This window comes from Ascochyta rabiei, chromosome 6 (genome assembly GCF_004011695.2).
Source record: "Ascochyta rabiei chromosome 6, complete sequence".
NCBI classification, from domain to species: Eukaryota; Fungi; Ascomycota; class Dothideomycetes; order Pleosporales; family Didymellaceae; genus Ascochyta; species Ascochyta rabiei.
In genome coordinates this window covers 1,061,129-1,077,585 of record NC_082410.1, presented here as the reverse complement: position 1 = coordinate 1,077,585, position 16,457 = coordinate 1,061,129, and the positions used below count along the sequence as shown (strand labels likewise).

At 53.2% G+C, this 16,457-nt stretch overlaps 7 protein-coding genes across 7 annotated transcripts, besides 1 other annotated feature; 5 read left to right on the top strand and 2 right to left on the bottom strand.

Moving 5' to 3' along the window:
• Window positions 1-135: 135 nt before the first annotated feature.
• EKO05_0004242 (uncharacterized protein) lies at window positions 136-708 on the bottom strand (the record flags this gene model as incomplete). The annotated part of the gene is made up of 1 exon (XM_059636340.1): window positions 136-708. The coding sequence occupies one exon, from the start codon at window positions 706-708 to the stop codon at window positions 136-138; it is 573 nt and encodes a 190-aa protein (XP_059492323.1).
• Window positions 709-1,189: 481 nt separating this feature from the next.
• Window positions 1,190-4,378, bottom strand: EKO05_0004241 (Dolichyl-phosphate-mannose--protein mannosyltransferase; the record flags this gene model as incomplete). The annotated part of the gene is made up of 6 exons (XM_038938707.2): window positions 1,190-1,777; window positions 1,826-2,288; window positions 2,343-2,368; window positions 2,419-3,686; window positions 3,736-4,025; window positions 4,077-4,378. 6 exons carry the CDS (start codon window positions 4,376-4,378, stop codon window positions 1,190-1,192), a joined length of 2,937 nt encoding a protein of 978 aa, XP_038800054.2.
• A 605-nt stretch (window positions 4,379-4,983) lies between these two features.
• On the top strand, window positions 4,984-6,566 carry EKO05_0004240 (SF3a splicing factor complex subunit; the record flags this gene model as incomplete). Its single annotated transcript, XM_038939084.1, has 2 exons — window positions 4,984-6,211; window positions 6,265-6,566. 2 exons carry the CDS (start codon window positions 4,984-4,986, stop codon window positions 6,564-6,566), a joined length of 1,530 nt encoding a protein of 509 aa, XP_038800053.1.
• Window positions 5,642-5,685: a tandem repeat.
• A 405-nt stretch (window positions 6,567-6,971) lies between the features above and the next one.
• Window positions 6,972-7,674, top strand: EKO05_0004239 (uncharacterized protein; the record flags this gene model as incomplete). Its single annotated transcript, XM_038938946.1, has 4 exons — window positions 6,972-7,025; window positions 7,197-7,361; window positions 7,499-7,611; window positions 7,665-7,674. 4 exons carry the CDS (start codon window positions 6,972-6,974, stop codon window positions 7,672-7,674), a joined length of 342 nt encoding a protein of 113 aa, XP_038800052.1.
• Window positions 7,675-8,189: 515 nt separating this feature from the next.
• EKO05_0004238 (uncharacterized protein) lies at window positions 8,190-9,981 on the top strand (the record flags this gene model as incomplete). The annotated part of the gene is made up of 2 exons (XM_038945536.2): window positions 8,190-8,198; window positions 8,527-9,981. The coding sequence occupies 2 exons, from the start codon at window positions 8,190-8,192 to the stop codon at window positions 9,979-9,981; spliced, it is 1,464 nt and encodes a 487-aa protein (XP_038800051.2).
• A 755-nt stretch (window positions 9,982-10,736) lies between these two features.
• Window positions 10,737-12,227, top strand: EKO05_0004237 (uncharacterized protein; the record flags this gene model as incomplete). The annotated part of the gene is made up of 3 exons (XM_038939047.1): window positions 10,737-10,785; window positions 10,834-11,466; window positions 11,515-12,227. 3 exons carry the CDS (start codon window positions 10,737-10,739, stop codon window positions 12,225-12,227), a joined length of 1,395 nt encoding a protein of 464 aa, XP_038800050.1.
• A 3,145-nt stretch (window positions 12,228-15,372) lies between these two features.
• Window positions 15,373-16,343, top strand: EKO05_0004236 (uncharacterized protein; the record flags this gene model as incomplete). Its single annotated transcript, XM_038938963.1, has 2 exons — window positions 15,373-15,892; window positions 15,946-16,343. 2 exons carry the CDS (start codon window positions 15,373-15,375, stop codon window positions 16,341-16,343), a joined length of 918 nt encoding a protein of 305 aa, XP_038800049.1.
• Between the last annotated feature and the right edge of the window lie 114 nt (window positions 16,344-16,457).

The following is a 16,457-nucleotide window of genomic DNA, read 5'->3' as shown; positions in this document are numbered from 1 at the left end:
CACTTTGATTTCATCATGGCATTCATGTCTATTGTACATATAGTGCTTCTGGCGATTCGATGGCATTGCGTGAATTCGCTATGCGATTGTGCATCCATCATGTTCTTACCAATGCAATCAAAGTGCCACCGCCTCTCACTCATCCTTCGACTTGTACACTTTCACACCGAGCAGCTTATCAACAGCCCAGCTATGACCCCCTGCCCAAATCGGCCCTCCTCTCCAAAGCGGCAGAATCTCCTCTGAGTTGTGTCTCCGCTCTGTAACCTCCTTTTCCCATTCTCCTTGCTGGAATCGCTCAACATCGTCTCTGCTGACGGTATGTGTACGCGTATTCGCAGCCATACTCCAGAAGCCAACGATATGTCCCTGGTCGATCTTATGCTTCAGAAACCCTGGATTGCGTTCCTGATCAAGTAGCCTCAGAAGCTCAGAGCACGTGAACTCTTGTTTGGCTGTTGGCAGCGTGACATTGCTCAGTTGGCTCCGATGCGACGATTGTGGGATCTCGTTAATGTTGATGCCCGATAGGCTGAAAGGCGTGTATATTAACTTCAATCCCAGACTCAGCATCACCGACACCGGGAAGTCGAGGCCAAGTGCGCATGCCCCCTTCAAAGCGGAGACGAAGGTGAGTCTTGGTGGATTTGTGGGTGTTGAGAAGAACAGTAGATGTCTCTGAAACGCCGTGTAGCTTTGTCGAGACATGATCCACAGCCCTGAGTTTTATTTAGAAAGTTTTGAAAGGTGGCAATTGAGTATGTCAGTCGACGTTCATCGTCAGTACTCACAGCTCAATTCTACGAAACGAGTCCTGACGTCATCATAACCAAGACGATGACCTTCCAAAGCGTGAACGTCAAAAAAGAAAACCCCGTTGAAGCACAAGTGGTACACACGAATACTGTTATAGGAACGCAGCTACAAATCCTGAAGTGATGCAGTACCGACTCAAGGTGTGCCGTTGAAGTGCTGCCGGTCATCATGGAGAGAGCATTGAGGATGAAGGACTCCAAGTTTTGAGTAAACATTTGCAAGATTGGATTTGACTATTCCTTCCCATACCATGGTAGCCTGACCGACCCTCAGCGCCCATGCCAACGCTAATATATCATACAAAAGAGAGATAACACCATAGCCTGGCATAATTCTGACCTCATGTTTGAAAAAGAGATGTAACATAAGAAACCTACACCGTCTCCTGGGTAGCAGCCTGCTGCTCACTAGCAGGCTTAGCCTCACTGGCCTTACGCTCAACGCTCTTCTCCTTCTTCTGGTCCTCGACAACTTCGACTGTAGGAGGGACATCGCTGGCTTCGGCAGCCTCACCAGCCTCCTGCGTCTCAGGGTTGCGGCCCTCTACATCGGGGTGAGGGGGTGCAACACCATGCTCCTCAGAGGCCTCGTGAGCGTCGACGAGGCCTTCGTAGACCTCGTTGCCCTGAGCGTCCACGATGCGGGTTCGTGTCTCGTACCGGGTCTTGAAACTGACCTTACCAGCGAGAGCTTCAACCTCGTCCTCGTTGAGGATACGACCGTTCTCATCACGATACTCAACGCGTTCCTCCTTTGAAACGACGGGGAGATCTGCAGGCACGGCTGGGGCACCCTCAGGTGGTGGCGAAACAACTGCCTCTCCCTCAGCCTTCTTCTCCTGCTGGACGGGCTGCTGCTGGTTCGGCACGGCGACAGGAGGTGCCGGCGGCGGGGGTGCTGCGGATGAAGGGACCGCGGAAATTGACGGAACTGCAGTCGATTGACTATTGTAGGCATCATACTACGTTTTGTTAATCAAGAACGTTCCGAGGATGACATTGTAGCTTACTGAATCGAGAAAGTTGTTGCAATCCCAGTCCCAAGTGTTGAACAGTTTAGCGCTGTTGCACTGGCTCTTGGTCCAAGCGTTGCCATAGGCTAGAGGCGCATAGATGGTGAAAACGGTGATGGCAATGGCAAGAATACCAACAGCTGCCGCCTGGCCAATGGCGGGAGTTTTCCTAAGGCGGAAAATGTCGAATCGGTAGCTGACAAAGTCGTAAATCTGACAGAAGGCCATGATCGCGAAGTAGAGGGCCGGAAGGTAGTGGTGCAAAAATAGCTGACGTGCCATAAGGTAGAATGGGAAGTAGTGGAAGGCCCATCCGAGAATGGACATGCCGACTTCATAGTCGAAGCGTTTGAAGGTGACGTTGTTGTAGTCACGGAAACCACGCTGCCATCGAAGAACAGCGAGACCCTTGATGACGGCGTAAAGACCGATGACGATAGACGAAACCCACCAGATGAAGCTGTATGTTGTTAGTTCTCTTTCCTAGATACGTCATGGAACGGGGATTGCCTACGGATTGCCAATCAGGTAGATTTGTCGCTGATTGTCGGTCAGTCAAATAACACTTCATATAGAGGTCAGGTACTCACATGAGATTTACCCCAGAAATTGATTCCCCTCGAGAGAACAGGCCAGGATGGCGGTCGAGAGTCCCAGGCGTGCGATTCAGTAAGGCCAGCGTTGGTCCTCCACATAACTTTCTGGAGCTCCCAGAACTTGCCAAAGAAACCAGGGTTGCGATAGTTGACACGCTCGGCGGTATCGTTCATCCTAGGGTGCACATTGCCCTCAACGTACCAGATGCTGTTAGGTAGAGTACCTCCACGCGCGCACGTGACTTCCTGCTGCTCGAAACCCCACTCAGGGAGCTTGATCTTGTGTGAGAAGAGAACGCAGCCTGTCATAACGTGCACAAGCCTGAACTTGGTCTGGATAGTTCGGAGACGCTTCTTCGCCTCGGCTCCATCGGACTGCTTCTTGACAATTTCAACTCGGAACAAGTCGTTGGCATCGCCTTCAAATCCTTCATAGCCGTAGGCAGAGACTTCGTTTTGCCAATCAGCCTCAGTGACAGGGGCGCGGACATCGTGAGAGTGTAAACGACGGTCGGTGGTGATGTGATAGAGCCTAATGACACCGCCATCCTCAACATTGTAGGGGCCAATATCATCCCACGCCTTCGGGCTTGTGAGGTTTGGGCCGGTGTAGTCTTCGGGCATGATTGGCAGAGTCTGGTTCTCCATTATCCAAATGTTGTTCTCATCCTTGTGAGGGTAGAGGGTAATCTGCTGCTGCTTGCTACCAGTTGGGTACATGTGGCTGTGGGAATGGAGGTAGCCACCCTGTGTGTTCCAGTGACGGAGCGAGACACGGCTTCCATATGCAACATCGGCTGGGACGTCTTGCATACCCTTGGAGTTCAAGGTAGCCTGGAACTCAGAAGACATGAAGCCATCGCCGTCGCCGGGGTTGACCAGGCAGAGGAAGTGGATACCGAACATGGCCATGTAAAAGGAGATGGGAATGACCACCAAACAGAACAGACGGGCGAAGAAGTGCTTGAACCACAATCGAGGAGTGACGGTCCTCGTGTCTCCGAGCAAAACCCAAAGCTGCAGAAGCGTCAAGCTGCCGACCCATGCAATGGTGAAGAGTCCCACCCACTTCACGCTGGCTGTAGCTCCCAGACCAAGGCCAGTCGCTGCCAGCCAGAACCACCATGTTGGTTGGAAAGCCTTAGCTGGGCCCTGTTCGTGCTGGTTTGTGAAGCATGTCCACGCAAGCGCGGTGAACGCGGTGAAAATGATGAGGGGCGAGTCGAGGAGGATGAGACGCGACTGAGTGACCAAAGCATTGTCTGTTTCGTATTAGTACGCATGCAGGCTTTACCAGGGACAAAAACTTACCAAAGATGACGAGACTTGCGCCCAAGGCTGCGGTGGTTGAGCGGCAGCCGGCAGCCTTGAGGGTTAGGAACATGGTAGGGATCGTCAGGATACCGCAGATAGCGGGAAACAGGCGCATTGTAACGTATGGTACGCCTGGCTCAAGGTAGTCCTTGCCAATGTCCTTGAAGTCGAAGTTGCCATCGAATCCACCCAGCCAGCCGGTCAATGCGATAAGCATCTTTGCGAGAGGAGGATGGACGTCCATGAAGAATTTGCCCTTGATGTACTTGGTTGCGAATCCACCGAAGCTGGAGACTCGAAATTAGGTCGCATCCACTAGGTAAGTTGGGGGGACGTACTGGACTTCATCAAAGACAACGCTGCTAGGCTGAGCTATCCTGAACAGACGCACAACACTTGCGACAGCTATCAGGAGAGCCAGAAGCTGCCAGTCAGAGCCCGGGAGCTTGAAGATGTCATGGTCTTGGACGCCCTCGGACTGGTAGCCCAAGACTGCCTGCGGCTGCTGCTGTTGCTTCCGGCCATTCGGTGCGGGCGATCGTGCTGGCGCTCGTGCAGGAGAGCGCGAAGGCGATTTACCTGAGCGGCGTGACTGCGGCTTGTCGCCCAGGTGTTGGTTCGGTGCCGTGCGGCTCGCCATGGCGGCGGACTATCCCAAAGAACTGCGGTTCGAGCAGGTGATGGACTGAAGCAGCTGGGAAGAGCTCCAGGAAAGTAAGTGGTGGAAGAACAGCTGGCAGCAACCACGTAAGAACAACAAGTCTTAATGAGAGTACGAAGGGAGAGCAAGCCAATACCGAAAGGTGGGCGTCGCAATGGTTATGAGCAGCGCCAGGGGGCTACAGAAGTCGAGTACCCTGTCCTTGCTGGGGGGTTCGGGGCAGAAAGTACAGCTGGCTCTCCCGCGCAGCGCTATCTCTCGAACGGGAAACGAGAACTATTTCGAGGCACAGCCGCGTATTCACAGCGTCTCTCGCCAGGAGGTCAAAATCGCTCTGTCATGCATCCATTGAAGCTGCGTGACTATCTACACAGGAGCATTTTCACTACACTAGGAAGTTCGCACACAACAGCTAAGTGCTGTCATTGTTCTCTGACGCTGCGCCGGTGCTTCGAAACGAAGACCGGAGGCCCGTGCTCAGGCCGTTGATCCGCCAAGACTGACGCGCCCGCCGTTCAGAATCGCCAGAACTGTTCGGCGCTGGAGCTCTACCTTCGCCGCTCAGTCGCAGAACACAGTCCACCATGGCGGTCGCAAACGGAGACAGCGCTGCTTCAGCCGATCTTGATGTGAAGCCTCCGGAGAACATTGTCATCCCTCCGCCGAATGTTCGTGTCAACGTCGCCAAAACCGCAGATTTCGTCTTTCGCAGAGGCGAGTCGCAACTACCCGGCTTGAAGGCGCGAATTGCCAACGACTCGAAGAGCCAGCTTACCTTCGTGACCGACGACGACCCATACAACCCGTACTTCCTGTGGTATCTAGAGCAGTTGAAAGCCGGACATGGCCCTGCTGCAAAGGGCACCGCCCAGCCTGCATCTGAGAAACCAAAGGGGCCCCCGGAGCCTGCCAAGTTTCGCTTCTCTGCGCGCATGCCAAACATCAGTGCCAAGGATCTCGAGGTGCTGAAGCTGACAGCACTGTACACAGCGCGCGTCGGCGAGAACTGGCTCAAGGAGCTGCGCAACCGCGAGTCTGGCAACTTCCAGTTCGACTTTCTACGACCAAACCACAGTTTCTTCCCGTTCTTTAGATCGCTCGTCGATCAGTACAAGATACTGCTCGAGGAGGAGCAGACTGTCGAAGCGCGCATCGCGGAGCTACAGGAGAACATCAAGAACCGATTTCATGTCCTCGAGCGGGCGAAGGGCCGTTCTGAGTACGTCAAGTACATGTCGGCGCAGAAGGAGAAGGAAGTGAAGAAGGCCGAGGACGAGAAGAGGGAGTATGCCACTATCGACTGGCACGAGTTCACCGTTATCGCAACAGTGCTGTTCGACGAGGCCGATGATGCTGCAGATCTTCCTCCGCCCGCGCTACTCAACGATCTGCAGTCGCAGTCGCTCGAACAGAAAGCCGCCGTTTCGCTATCGACAAGACGTCTCGAGGAAGCCATGCCCGACGAGTCCACATATTACAATGCTACCCAACAAAACATGGCCCCTCAGCAGGCCTACCCAGTGCCTCCACCCATGCCCATGCCCATGGCCCCCAGCTCCTACCCACAATACGCGCCGCCCCCCCAGGATTACGCGTACATGGCTGCCCAGAGGCAGCGGGAGGAAGAGCAGGCGCGTGCTCAGGCAGAGGTTGATGCAAGAGCCCGCCAGCAGGCTGCAACAAGAGGAGCGCCTGGTCGCATTGTCACAGACTATGTTCCCCGCGCGGCGAAGAAAGCCAATGTTGCGACGGTCGTGTGCCCTAACTGCAAGCAGAACATCCCTGCGAACGAGATCGATGAACACATTCGAAGTAAGCCCACCGTATCCACTGCACAATTAGACAAAAGCTAACCTTGCCACCAGTCGAACTGCTTGACCCGCGCTGGAAAGAACAACGAGACAAGGCTGAGCAACGCTACTCGACCACGATCAATACGGCAGATGTTGCCAACAACCTTAAGCGCTTCGCCAGTCAGCGCGACGATATTTATGATGGTGCTACTGGTCTTCCTATATCAGCCGAGGAAGAGGCACGCAGGAAGAGGGCGGCTGTATCATATGATGGACAGCCAGACCCAGCCAAAGACGCTGCTCGCCTCCAGCAAATGCAATCCATGAACGTACAAGAACAGCTGCGAAGGATCCAAGAGAAGCACCGTCACTAGAGTCACGGTAAGATATTCACGTTTCTGAAAAGTGCTTTGTAGCTCCTGCTTAGCATGCCGTGACCGATATGCGGGTATCTACTTGCACTTGTCGCATTGGGTGGAGTTTTGGCGTTTCGACGCGTGTATGAAGTATACCCAGGATGGGTGGGGACAAAGAGGAAGATTGTATATACCATCTTCACGCGGCTCATCTGCCGATCAAACTAGCATTAAGCAAATCCATGCATTCAAACGTTTGACTGCTTCTCAAGATACACGTCATGCATCTGCAATATCTCCGCCTTCGCCGATCGGAGTTTTACAGCTTTAGCCGACCCGCCCTATGACCTAACCTAGCAACATTATTCCCATGCTCAAGCTGCCGTAGCCCAACATCAACACCACTACGCATACATACTCGAGATGTCATTAGCACAAGCAACAAAGAGCGACTTGCCCTACCAAGCGCGCTCGCTCGTACGTATCTTACTTGAGCCTACTTCGCCGTCGACACAGAGCTGCTCCTTCGAGACGCGCCTCGCGCCTAGCAGTCGCCTCTCGTGTGGACCTTGCATACACACATGCCTGCTGCAGGCGCATACGCAATAGCACAATTTGAAAGAATAGATGCTGACATAAGCAATAAAGTACCGCTCATTGCTGCGCCAGAGCAGCCAATTCGCCGCCTACAACTTCCGCGAGTACGCTAAGCGAAGAACACGCGATGCTTTCCGAGAACACCAGAAGGAAGGGGACGAGAGGAGAGCACAAGAACTCATGCAGAATGGGCTGAAGGAGCTACAGATGCTGAAGGTACGATGAATCTGCACTACGGCGAGCACGGAACGAACAAGAGAAGTGCGGCAATACTTGAGCTGTAAAGGCGATGGAGAAGCGAGTCATCTTGGATGGGACGTCAAATTCAGAGCCGTGCTAACGGGTAATTGCAGAGGCAAACTGTCATTAGCCAGTTCTACCAGATCGACCGGTTAGTTGTCGAAGGCGGCAAGGAGGGCAAGCAGACAGGAAACAGAAACGACATCGTCAGACAAAAGGATCAAGGGTAAGCAGGCTCCAACGTCTGCAACACACAGATTGAAGCTAATGAAAACACAGGTGGGACTGAATGTAGCTTTGAATCGTAATACCAGGCGAGATTGATATGACCACGCAACAAGACCAAACACTCCCCTCCGAACAAGCTATTTAGGCCATAGATATGGCGAGGCTATGAGCTGTTCCAAGTAACCCTAAAACTCCAGATGTATGCATCTGGCCAGGACATGTATTGGGGGGCGGCCACTGTTGGCTTCAGTGCGTTTTTGGGAGACACGCATTCGTATATACAATCTGAACGGATTACCCTCTTTTAGCTTCTAGAACTACAATCGACTGTGTTTCTGGCTGTACAATTTGACTATTAAGACAAAGCGTAACCACTACTTGCGCAACCATCTTTCGCTCAGCAGACATTGGGACTGAGCTCGCTTCGACGCTAGTCGCGCACGGTTGCAGGCATTCGCAACGCAACGCGACTTCACGTCGAACGCGCCTACCCGATCGTTCACCCCATCGCAGCTTCTTGCAATATTCAACGAACGATTTACGCGACCCCGCTTATCGTTGCAGCCGCATACTAAGATGGCTCGAGTAGGTAACCTCCATTTCCCCAGCTTCCCTCCCCTCGTTTGTCGCATCCATTCTTGCGTTCACATTGGCCATCATCTCTGTCACCTTATCTACGGTACCTCATCACTAGTCACGAACCATGCGGTCCGGGAGAAATGCCGGAACAGGGTAGTACGAGAGCACTGCAAGTATTCGCAGACTCCGTCGGGCTTCATGCCTCAGCTGGCCATCACAGCTGTCGCACGCCCTCCTCTCCTACAAATGGACAATATAGACTCGTTGTGCAGACTGGCTCCAATGAATGGTTCCATTCAAAATTGAAGACAGATGGCTGACACTGTGTGGTTAGTTTCGAAACCGAGATAGATCTAATAGATCTGGGCGCGGTCAGATTGAGCACAACGTACTAGAAGGGCTTCCTATCAATCAGTACAGAGAGATTGAGATTACTATTGGACCAAATTCTACCGACAACAAGCCGGTTGATGTCAATGCGTGGCCTGAACTTCCTATGCCACGAGATTCCCATATGTTGCCCGAGCATTCGCAACAGCTACTTCGTGCTGCACGTTCTGGACGTACTACTAAGCCGCCTGTGCCACCAGAAGACGACGAAAATGAGATGAAAGACGAAGAAACAGAGCACAAAGAAGTGCCGATAGGGTTCACCATCAAGAAATATGTCAAGGTTGCGCGGCATAATGAAGCGCCAGAACCCGAATATCTTGCAAAAAGACGGAAGGGCCTTCCATCACAGTATATCCATGGACAGGTACAAGCTCCACTGAGGGAAACCAAAGTCAAGAAGCTGGACGCCGAAGGCAATGTTGCAGTCTACAAAGTTCTAGCACCAGAAGGGCAGGCTGTCGAGGGCGAAGTTGCGCCTACAGATGCTGCTATCGAGATTACACCAGTCCTTCCAGCGCCCGGCACTGTCGTTGAGGGAGTCGGTGTGGTGAACGCAGAAGGCATAGTGGTAGCCAACGACATCCTACAACAAACGCCGCCGCGGAGAAGGGCACCACCTCCCAAGAAGAAGAAAGGAGGACCCGGCAGAGGCAGAAAAAGGGTCAACTTCGTCGAAGGTGCAGAGGGACAAAGTACTCCAGCATCAGTCACAGGCGGCGACATACCTGCAGTCCGCGATTTGAAACAGGGAGAAGGAGGGTCAATGGAACCATCTGATCGTGATACACCAATGGGCGAAGCCGGGGACGATGACGAGTCTGGTGAGGAAGGCTCTGACAACGAAGATCAGGATCAGGAAGATGGTACACCTGTAACACCTTCAAAGACACCGGCTGCGCCGACCAGCGCTCCAGTGGTGGAAATGACAGACGCACCTGAGGTCGTTGCCTCGACAGGGTCAGCAATCGTTACAGAGGAATCCATGACCATCCCTCTAGAGACCTTACAGTCTCCTGTAGAAGCAGAGCGCTCCGCACCAACACCTGTACCCGAGACTAGCGAACAGACTGCTACACGGGACCGATCAAGTTCTGCCGACTTACCACTATCTACAGCCAACCGCAGCAGACAGAATTCTGTTAGCCAGCTGCCCACCTCAGCAACGTCGGTCGAGCCGATTGTTTCTGAGGCGGTGATAGCTGATCCGATTCCAGCTCCTGTCCCATCGACAGAGACCGACCCTGTACCTGCAGGCGAGCCTACAGATGTGTCTGTATCCGTGCCCGCACCAGAGGCCCCAAAGGCGCAGTCTCAAGAACCGCCTTCTGTTCCGCCATCAGAAAGCGAGCCAGATCTGCTAGGCAGTCTGGAGGCAGAACTGGACAAGGGGAATTAGGATTGCTCAACAATGATAAAAAACGAACTGAGCTTCTATGATCTAGGTAGTGGAAGTCAGGACATGGACATGAGTTCGACTTAGATGTAATTATACGGCTTTGCCCTCAGCGAGCCTGTTGTCGAAGATGGATACTTACCTAGGTTTTCAACTAAGGTTTAAGCGAAGGCTTCTACGAAGGAGCTCGTTTTTTTTTGAGTACTGGCCTGTTCAATTTAGCGTGCGTATGGGGTGCGCACAGACCCGAAACCCAGTACTCAAAAAAACGAGCTCCTTCGTAGAAATGCTGGATCGTTTCGTAGGCTCCTTGTATGCAAGTGTACAAGGTATCGCTTAGATAGAGCCGCTTGTTGATATCGTTGTAATATAGTGGGAAAGCCATCACTTGAAATTGACGGTGTGGCTGACTTGAAAGTCTGCTTTAGCTAGTCGAAGATCTCTAAGCGGAACCACGCCAGGTACGAACACGCGCATTGGTTTTCGTTCTACGCGATCTGGAGTTGACCAGCAACGAAGGGTCCAAGAGCTTGAGACCCCTGTAACGGCGATCAGCCGCGACAAAAAACAGGATTCCCCACACTCTCGCAGTTGCACGACAGGGGTCTAGGCAAACGATGACGTATAAGGTTATGATGTTTTAGACTCCGCCTTGTGTAGCTCTACGATATGAGCTCCGTATTGCCATTCATCACTCCAGTCTTCACTGAAATCTGAGTCATCTCATTCCATCTTTTGACATAGTATCAATCTCCAGCATGACAGACGTCGTGAGCGATCTCAAGAAGCAGAGCGCTGCGCTGCAATGTACGTAGCCAACCAGCTGGAAGACAGCCAATGGCTAACAACTTCTAGCAAGCGTCAACAGCGTATCTAAAACAGCAAGCAGTACGCCGGCAACAAAGAAGATAGCCACGTCAACTCCAGCCAAGGCCATGCGATCTGCTGCATCGAAAACAACACCCATCCCTTCCGCGAAGCAAGCCCCAAGCTCAGTAATCGGCACCGCTGATACGGTTACCACACCAGTCAAAAAAGCTCCAAGGAAGCTCAATGCCGCTGGAACGACGCCAGCAGCTGTGACTGGTGCCGTAACTGGAGCTGCGCCAGCTGCTAAGGCGAGGACACCGCTAGGTACCCAGAAGAAGCTCCCCGTCAGGAAAACTCCTGCAGCAACTACAGAGACAAAACCTGCTGCCACAACCGCAACACCGTCGAAGACTGCCGCCACACCTGTCAAGAAAACTCCAGCCACCTCCACAGGAAAGACACCAGTCAGCAGCGTCTCCAAGCCTACAACCACGGCCGGAACCGCTACCACCAAGAAGACCACGTCCGCAGCGTCCAAGCCTGCCAGCGCAGTGAAGACTGGTACAGGGCCTACACCTGTCAAGACTACGGCGAACCCACCCAAGTCTACGGCGAACCCAGCCACCAACTCTACTTCGACGCCAGCGAAGGCTACCCCGGTGAAGAAGAATATCGATGGTACGTGGCCAACTCCCTTCTCCGTTATTCGTGCTCACCCGGCCCCAGGCCAAGCTGTCCCCGCCCCTGCGAAGAAGAACATTGTATCTCGCGGTGCAGGCGCTGCATCGAGCGGCGTCAACACCACCATCGGCGCTACGACAGGTATTGTCAACACGATCGGCGACTCTGCAACATCTGGTATCAGTTCTGGCGTCAACGCTACGACCGGTGTTGTAGGCAACGGACTCGACAGGCTGCCTGGCGGCGTCGGTAAGCCTGTCAAGCATGTGACAGACAACGTCGGCAAGACTGCAACGGGCGCAACAGACAATCTTTATTACGCCGCTGGCGCAGCCACAAAGGGCGTCCAAGGCACTGTCTCGAAGACAACTGGTGCGCTGAGCAAAGGTGATGTGCGAGGTACCCTTGCCGGCGCTACTAGTGGAGTTGGAAATACCGTCAAGGGCGCTGGAAAGGGGCTGGGCACCACCGTCGGTGATGGGCTTGGTGGTGTAGGCAAGACTGTCGGCGGACCTGTTGGGGGTGTCGTCGGTAACGTGGGCAAAGGCGCTTCTAACGCCGTCTCAGGCATCACTGGCGGCCTGGGCGACGGCGTGGGTAAGCTGGGCAAGGGCGATGTTATCGGTGGTGTTGGCTCAACACTCGGTGGTGTAGGGAAGGGCGTTGGTGGACTGCTGTCCGGTGTTACTGGATACGGGCAGAATGATGGTGAGAAAATCAACGCGCCTGAGGGAAAGAAGGAGGGTCAGTTCTTCTGATGGTTAGGAGAGGGAGAGTGGGACGGTATGGACGAGAGGACTAAGTTGAGAATGAGGAAGGTGAAGGCTTGGGTGCAGGAGTTGCAGACTGAGTGTGGTGAGGAGGATCAAGAGTACATCGATGCTTGGATACATGAGCTGTAGTGAAAGATACGACGTGTAATGAATACAATGATGGTATAAGTTACGATTCTTCGACATTGTTGCACAAGTTCGAGAAGATGAGATCTGGGCTTTCGAGATTATCTCATCTAGTCGACCCAAATCGAAATAAACACTTTGTTGCACACAACAGCTGGGAGACAGCTCTCAGTATTACCTCTCGAGCGGAGAGAGCCGTGGCCATGTTGTAAGACAGTTCCTCTCCGCCTTAGGTTCGAGGAGGATTGAGCCTAAAGAAGAGACCTGCGTCATATCACCTACTTTAATCAGAGCCAGGCGTCTCTATGACAAATAATGAATCGTTTCATACCATGACAACAGGATGAAAAGAAAAAGAAACGAAGACTTGACACCTGTACGGCATGGAAGTGCGGCTATTACAACTCGGTGTTACTAAGCTGTGACACGCACTAACCGTGGCTCAGTACGCAGGTTCAGAGCCAAAAGAGTCAAGAGAGTGTGAAACAAGATTCATCAACGATCTGCCCGAGGTTGGCCCTGCGCCATGTCAAGTAGATAGGGGCGACACGAAGGCAATCATCGGTTGATGTATCAAGACCGCAGATTTTGTATCCTAAACAAGCCATGCAGTGTTCAAGAGAGGATTGGTCGACTAGATTCGGACGGACCTGCAATGAGAGGGCCCCTCGAAGCCCATAACAAGGTTGATAAATGTAGGCAGATTTGAGATGGATGAAGGCACGTCGTGCACACGCGCAGCATTCTGCAACTCGGTACTACCAAGCCCTCATCAGCCTCGGGCCCAATTTACTAGAGTAGCCATGGCAGAGCAGATGAGTAATTGCCTTTTACTGTGAGGGTAAAGCACTGAAGCAAAGGGGTGTTCGACTACGCGTTGGGAGGGTGCTCAAAGTGAGCAGCATGGCTAGACCATCAACGAGATCATGTTCCCAACATGGGCAGCAACTTCCTTGTCACATAGTCTTTGCATGCTTGACATCTTCTGGGCGCGTCGCGTACCATGGACGTGGGTCGCGCAAGGCTTTTTGCTGGGCACTATATTTACAGATGCAGAAACCCGAGTAGACAAGGCAGACAAAGGAGAATTAAGATGGCAGGAGGGAGTGTTGTGTGGATAAGACCGAATGCCAAGTGCGCAGCCACGTGGACAGCCACGTGCTTTCATTAGAGGATTTGAAGATGCTTTGCATGATGTTGAACAGATTGGATGCCAACATCCTGGGAGCCGGCAAAGTACCGAGATCTCGACGACGGTCCGAGAGATCGAGGAGCCTCGCCAAGCTGTCAGACAAGGTAAAATCGTGGTATTGAATAGACTCCAAGCTTTGGTGCGCCGTTACAACTAAAGTGGAGGCGGCTAGCGGCGTGTCTGCTTGGAGACTGAAGATCGAACGGCCCGAATCTTCACTAAACGTCGTAACGGTGAACTGCGATCGTCAGTAACGATATCTCCTTTTGAAAGCCATCGCTAACGGCCTTCCGTGATGATGCATACGCAAGCGGGGAATTATCGTCGAGTTGCGTCTTTTACCGACTCGGATTTAGCAGGTCGGACTTCTGCACGCACAGCGGGCGCCTCGCCCACCTGCACTTGGCACCTGCCGGCCGGTCCATCCTCACCGCCTGGCTACACGCTGCTTCTCCGTCACCAGCGCCACAATGCCTCATCGTGAGCATCCGACAGAGGTGCCAGTGCCGTAAGAAACGCAGGCAAAACGTGGCTTTGAATGCCTGCTTGGACGCTTGTCCTGGAGTTTGCCTCTTAATTGTTGCGTTTCACCTCTGGACCGATTCCCAGGAGTCTCCACGTTCCAGGAGCTGGATTAAGTGAACGCCTCGGGCAGACCCCGTCTGGGGAAGAATGACAGGCGCTCGCACTGGCAGAAACGAAACCGCTCGGATCCGCAGGATGCGGATACCTGTCAAGTGTCGCAATGCCCCGGTTTATCCACTCGAAGCGAAATTGACAGGCGTGTGCTGAGAGCTTGCCAAGCAGCAACGACGAGACCGAGCTCGACCTTGATGGGTCATTTTGGCGTCAAGACTGCACCGTTTGTGCCCACACAGTTGCATCAGCATGCAGATTGTTGGCGGGGCCCTGACAAGGAATTATTCACAACGGGTCGAGCTTAGCCATGATCAGATTCTGTTTTTAAGAGAGAATGTCAACAAGTCCGATGGTAGACACAAAGACATTCTCGAAAATGTGGCATTGCGCTTTGCAGGCGACTTACGCGAGCCACATCTGTCAGCGTCTATCACTCTTGCTTACACAGACCTGAGACTCAGTGGAGACGCAGGGGCACCCAAGCAACTGTCAGAAGTCTTAACGTGGATTTTACCCGACTTGGGAGGGATATGCCCTGGGCAGGTCTTCGACACTGCTGTACCTTGGCAACGAAGTTTTTCTGGGGAATCGTACGACTTCCTTAGGATCTTCGCCCAGTCTCGTATACCGCCGTCTAAAAGCGTCCTCGCTGGCGTCCTTGGGGCTCTGCGTGTATGGCTTGGCTCCGCCAGTTGTTCTTGGCCAGCGTCTGCGGACTGGAAGCTGGTCAGCATGGGTGAGGTGGTGAGTGTTCGGTCTCCAAGCTGACGCTTCGTCTTGTGTATATCTTAGGGCTTGGTCTCTTCCTCAAGGTGAGCATCTCAGTCCGATTCAGTCAATCTTTTTTTTTTTTGCGGTCATTCTCTTCTCAGCATTGCCTGTTCCAAGTTTGGCGTTGACCTGCGGCCTTACTCTTCCTAGGTCTTTACTTGCAGCATCTTCGTAGCACTTCTTGTGTGATTCCACCGCCGTTCTGCTGGACCGCCTAGATTCTGCGACCACTCCACTCCCCTGTTGAGCCACTCTTGGACGTTTTCTTCCCCACAACTACTCCTCTGCCTGTGGGTCTTCCTGCCACCTACATAAAGTACGAATCATCGTCAACAGCATCTCCGTTTCGCAGCACGTTCACTCTTTCTGGGTTCCCGTCGTCACAGCATATAATCTTTCAACATGCTTTTCAAGTCTTTCCTCTTCGCCTCCGCGGCTTCCGCGACATGTCTTCACGGACTGTCGATGTTCAAGCGCGCCGCCGGCAGTGAGAATGGTACTGTCGAAGTCAACACCTTCGGGTACGGACCTCAAGACGGACCCTTCAGCTGGGCATCCCTCGCACCCGAGAACGAGGCATGCAAAGCTGGCACCAATCAGTCTCCAATCAACATTGATACGGAAGACCTTGCCTCCAACCTGACCAGGCGGAACGTTATTATACACAAGCGGGCTTGTGTTAACGAAACAACCTCAGATGCTACCATTGGAGCCGCTGCAGACCGCCCTGTCGTAGATATCCCGGAGCAGGCTGTAGTATTTGAGAACTTAGGGACTACCATCGAAGTGGTCGTCAACGGCACGACATCCTTTAATGGAACAGACTTCCGCCTTGTACAATTTCACATGCACACACCGTCTGAGCACCACATCAACGACGAGTACTTCCCGCTCGAAGTACACATGGTGCACCAAGGTGTCTGTAAGTAGCTTCAACTCAACATCCATCCACAGTAAAGCTGACCCTCACGACAGTGGACAACACACAACTTGCCGTCATCGCCTTGATGTTCCAAGTCTCCGCCTCAGACAGCGACCCCATCATCGCCGGCCTCTCCTCCAGTCTCTCCGCCATCGCGACCCCAGGTACCAAGACATCCATCGAAGCGGGTCTGGACTTCAGCAGCGTGCTGTCCAAGATCGAGACCTCGGACATCCTGCAGTACAGTGGCTCGCTCACCACGCCTCCCTGCGCTGAAGGCGTTACCTTTCTGGTAGTCAAGGACCCGCTGGATGTTGGGGTCGCGGACTACAATGCTATCAAGAGTATTGTCAAGTTCAACTCCAGGTTCATCCAGAACACGCTTGGCGGAGAGAACATGCTGGCGGTTGGCGCGAACAGCGGTGCTGCTGCTGCGAACGCCACGGCGTAGCTTTGAAGCTGTTTGTTGAGCGATGCAGTGGCGTTTGGCGCATCTGGTCGTATTGTTGTTGCATGATGCATAGCGTGGAGTGGGTGGGTGGGGAGTCAGCGTGCACGAGACAGC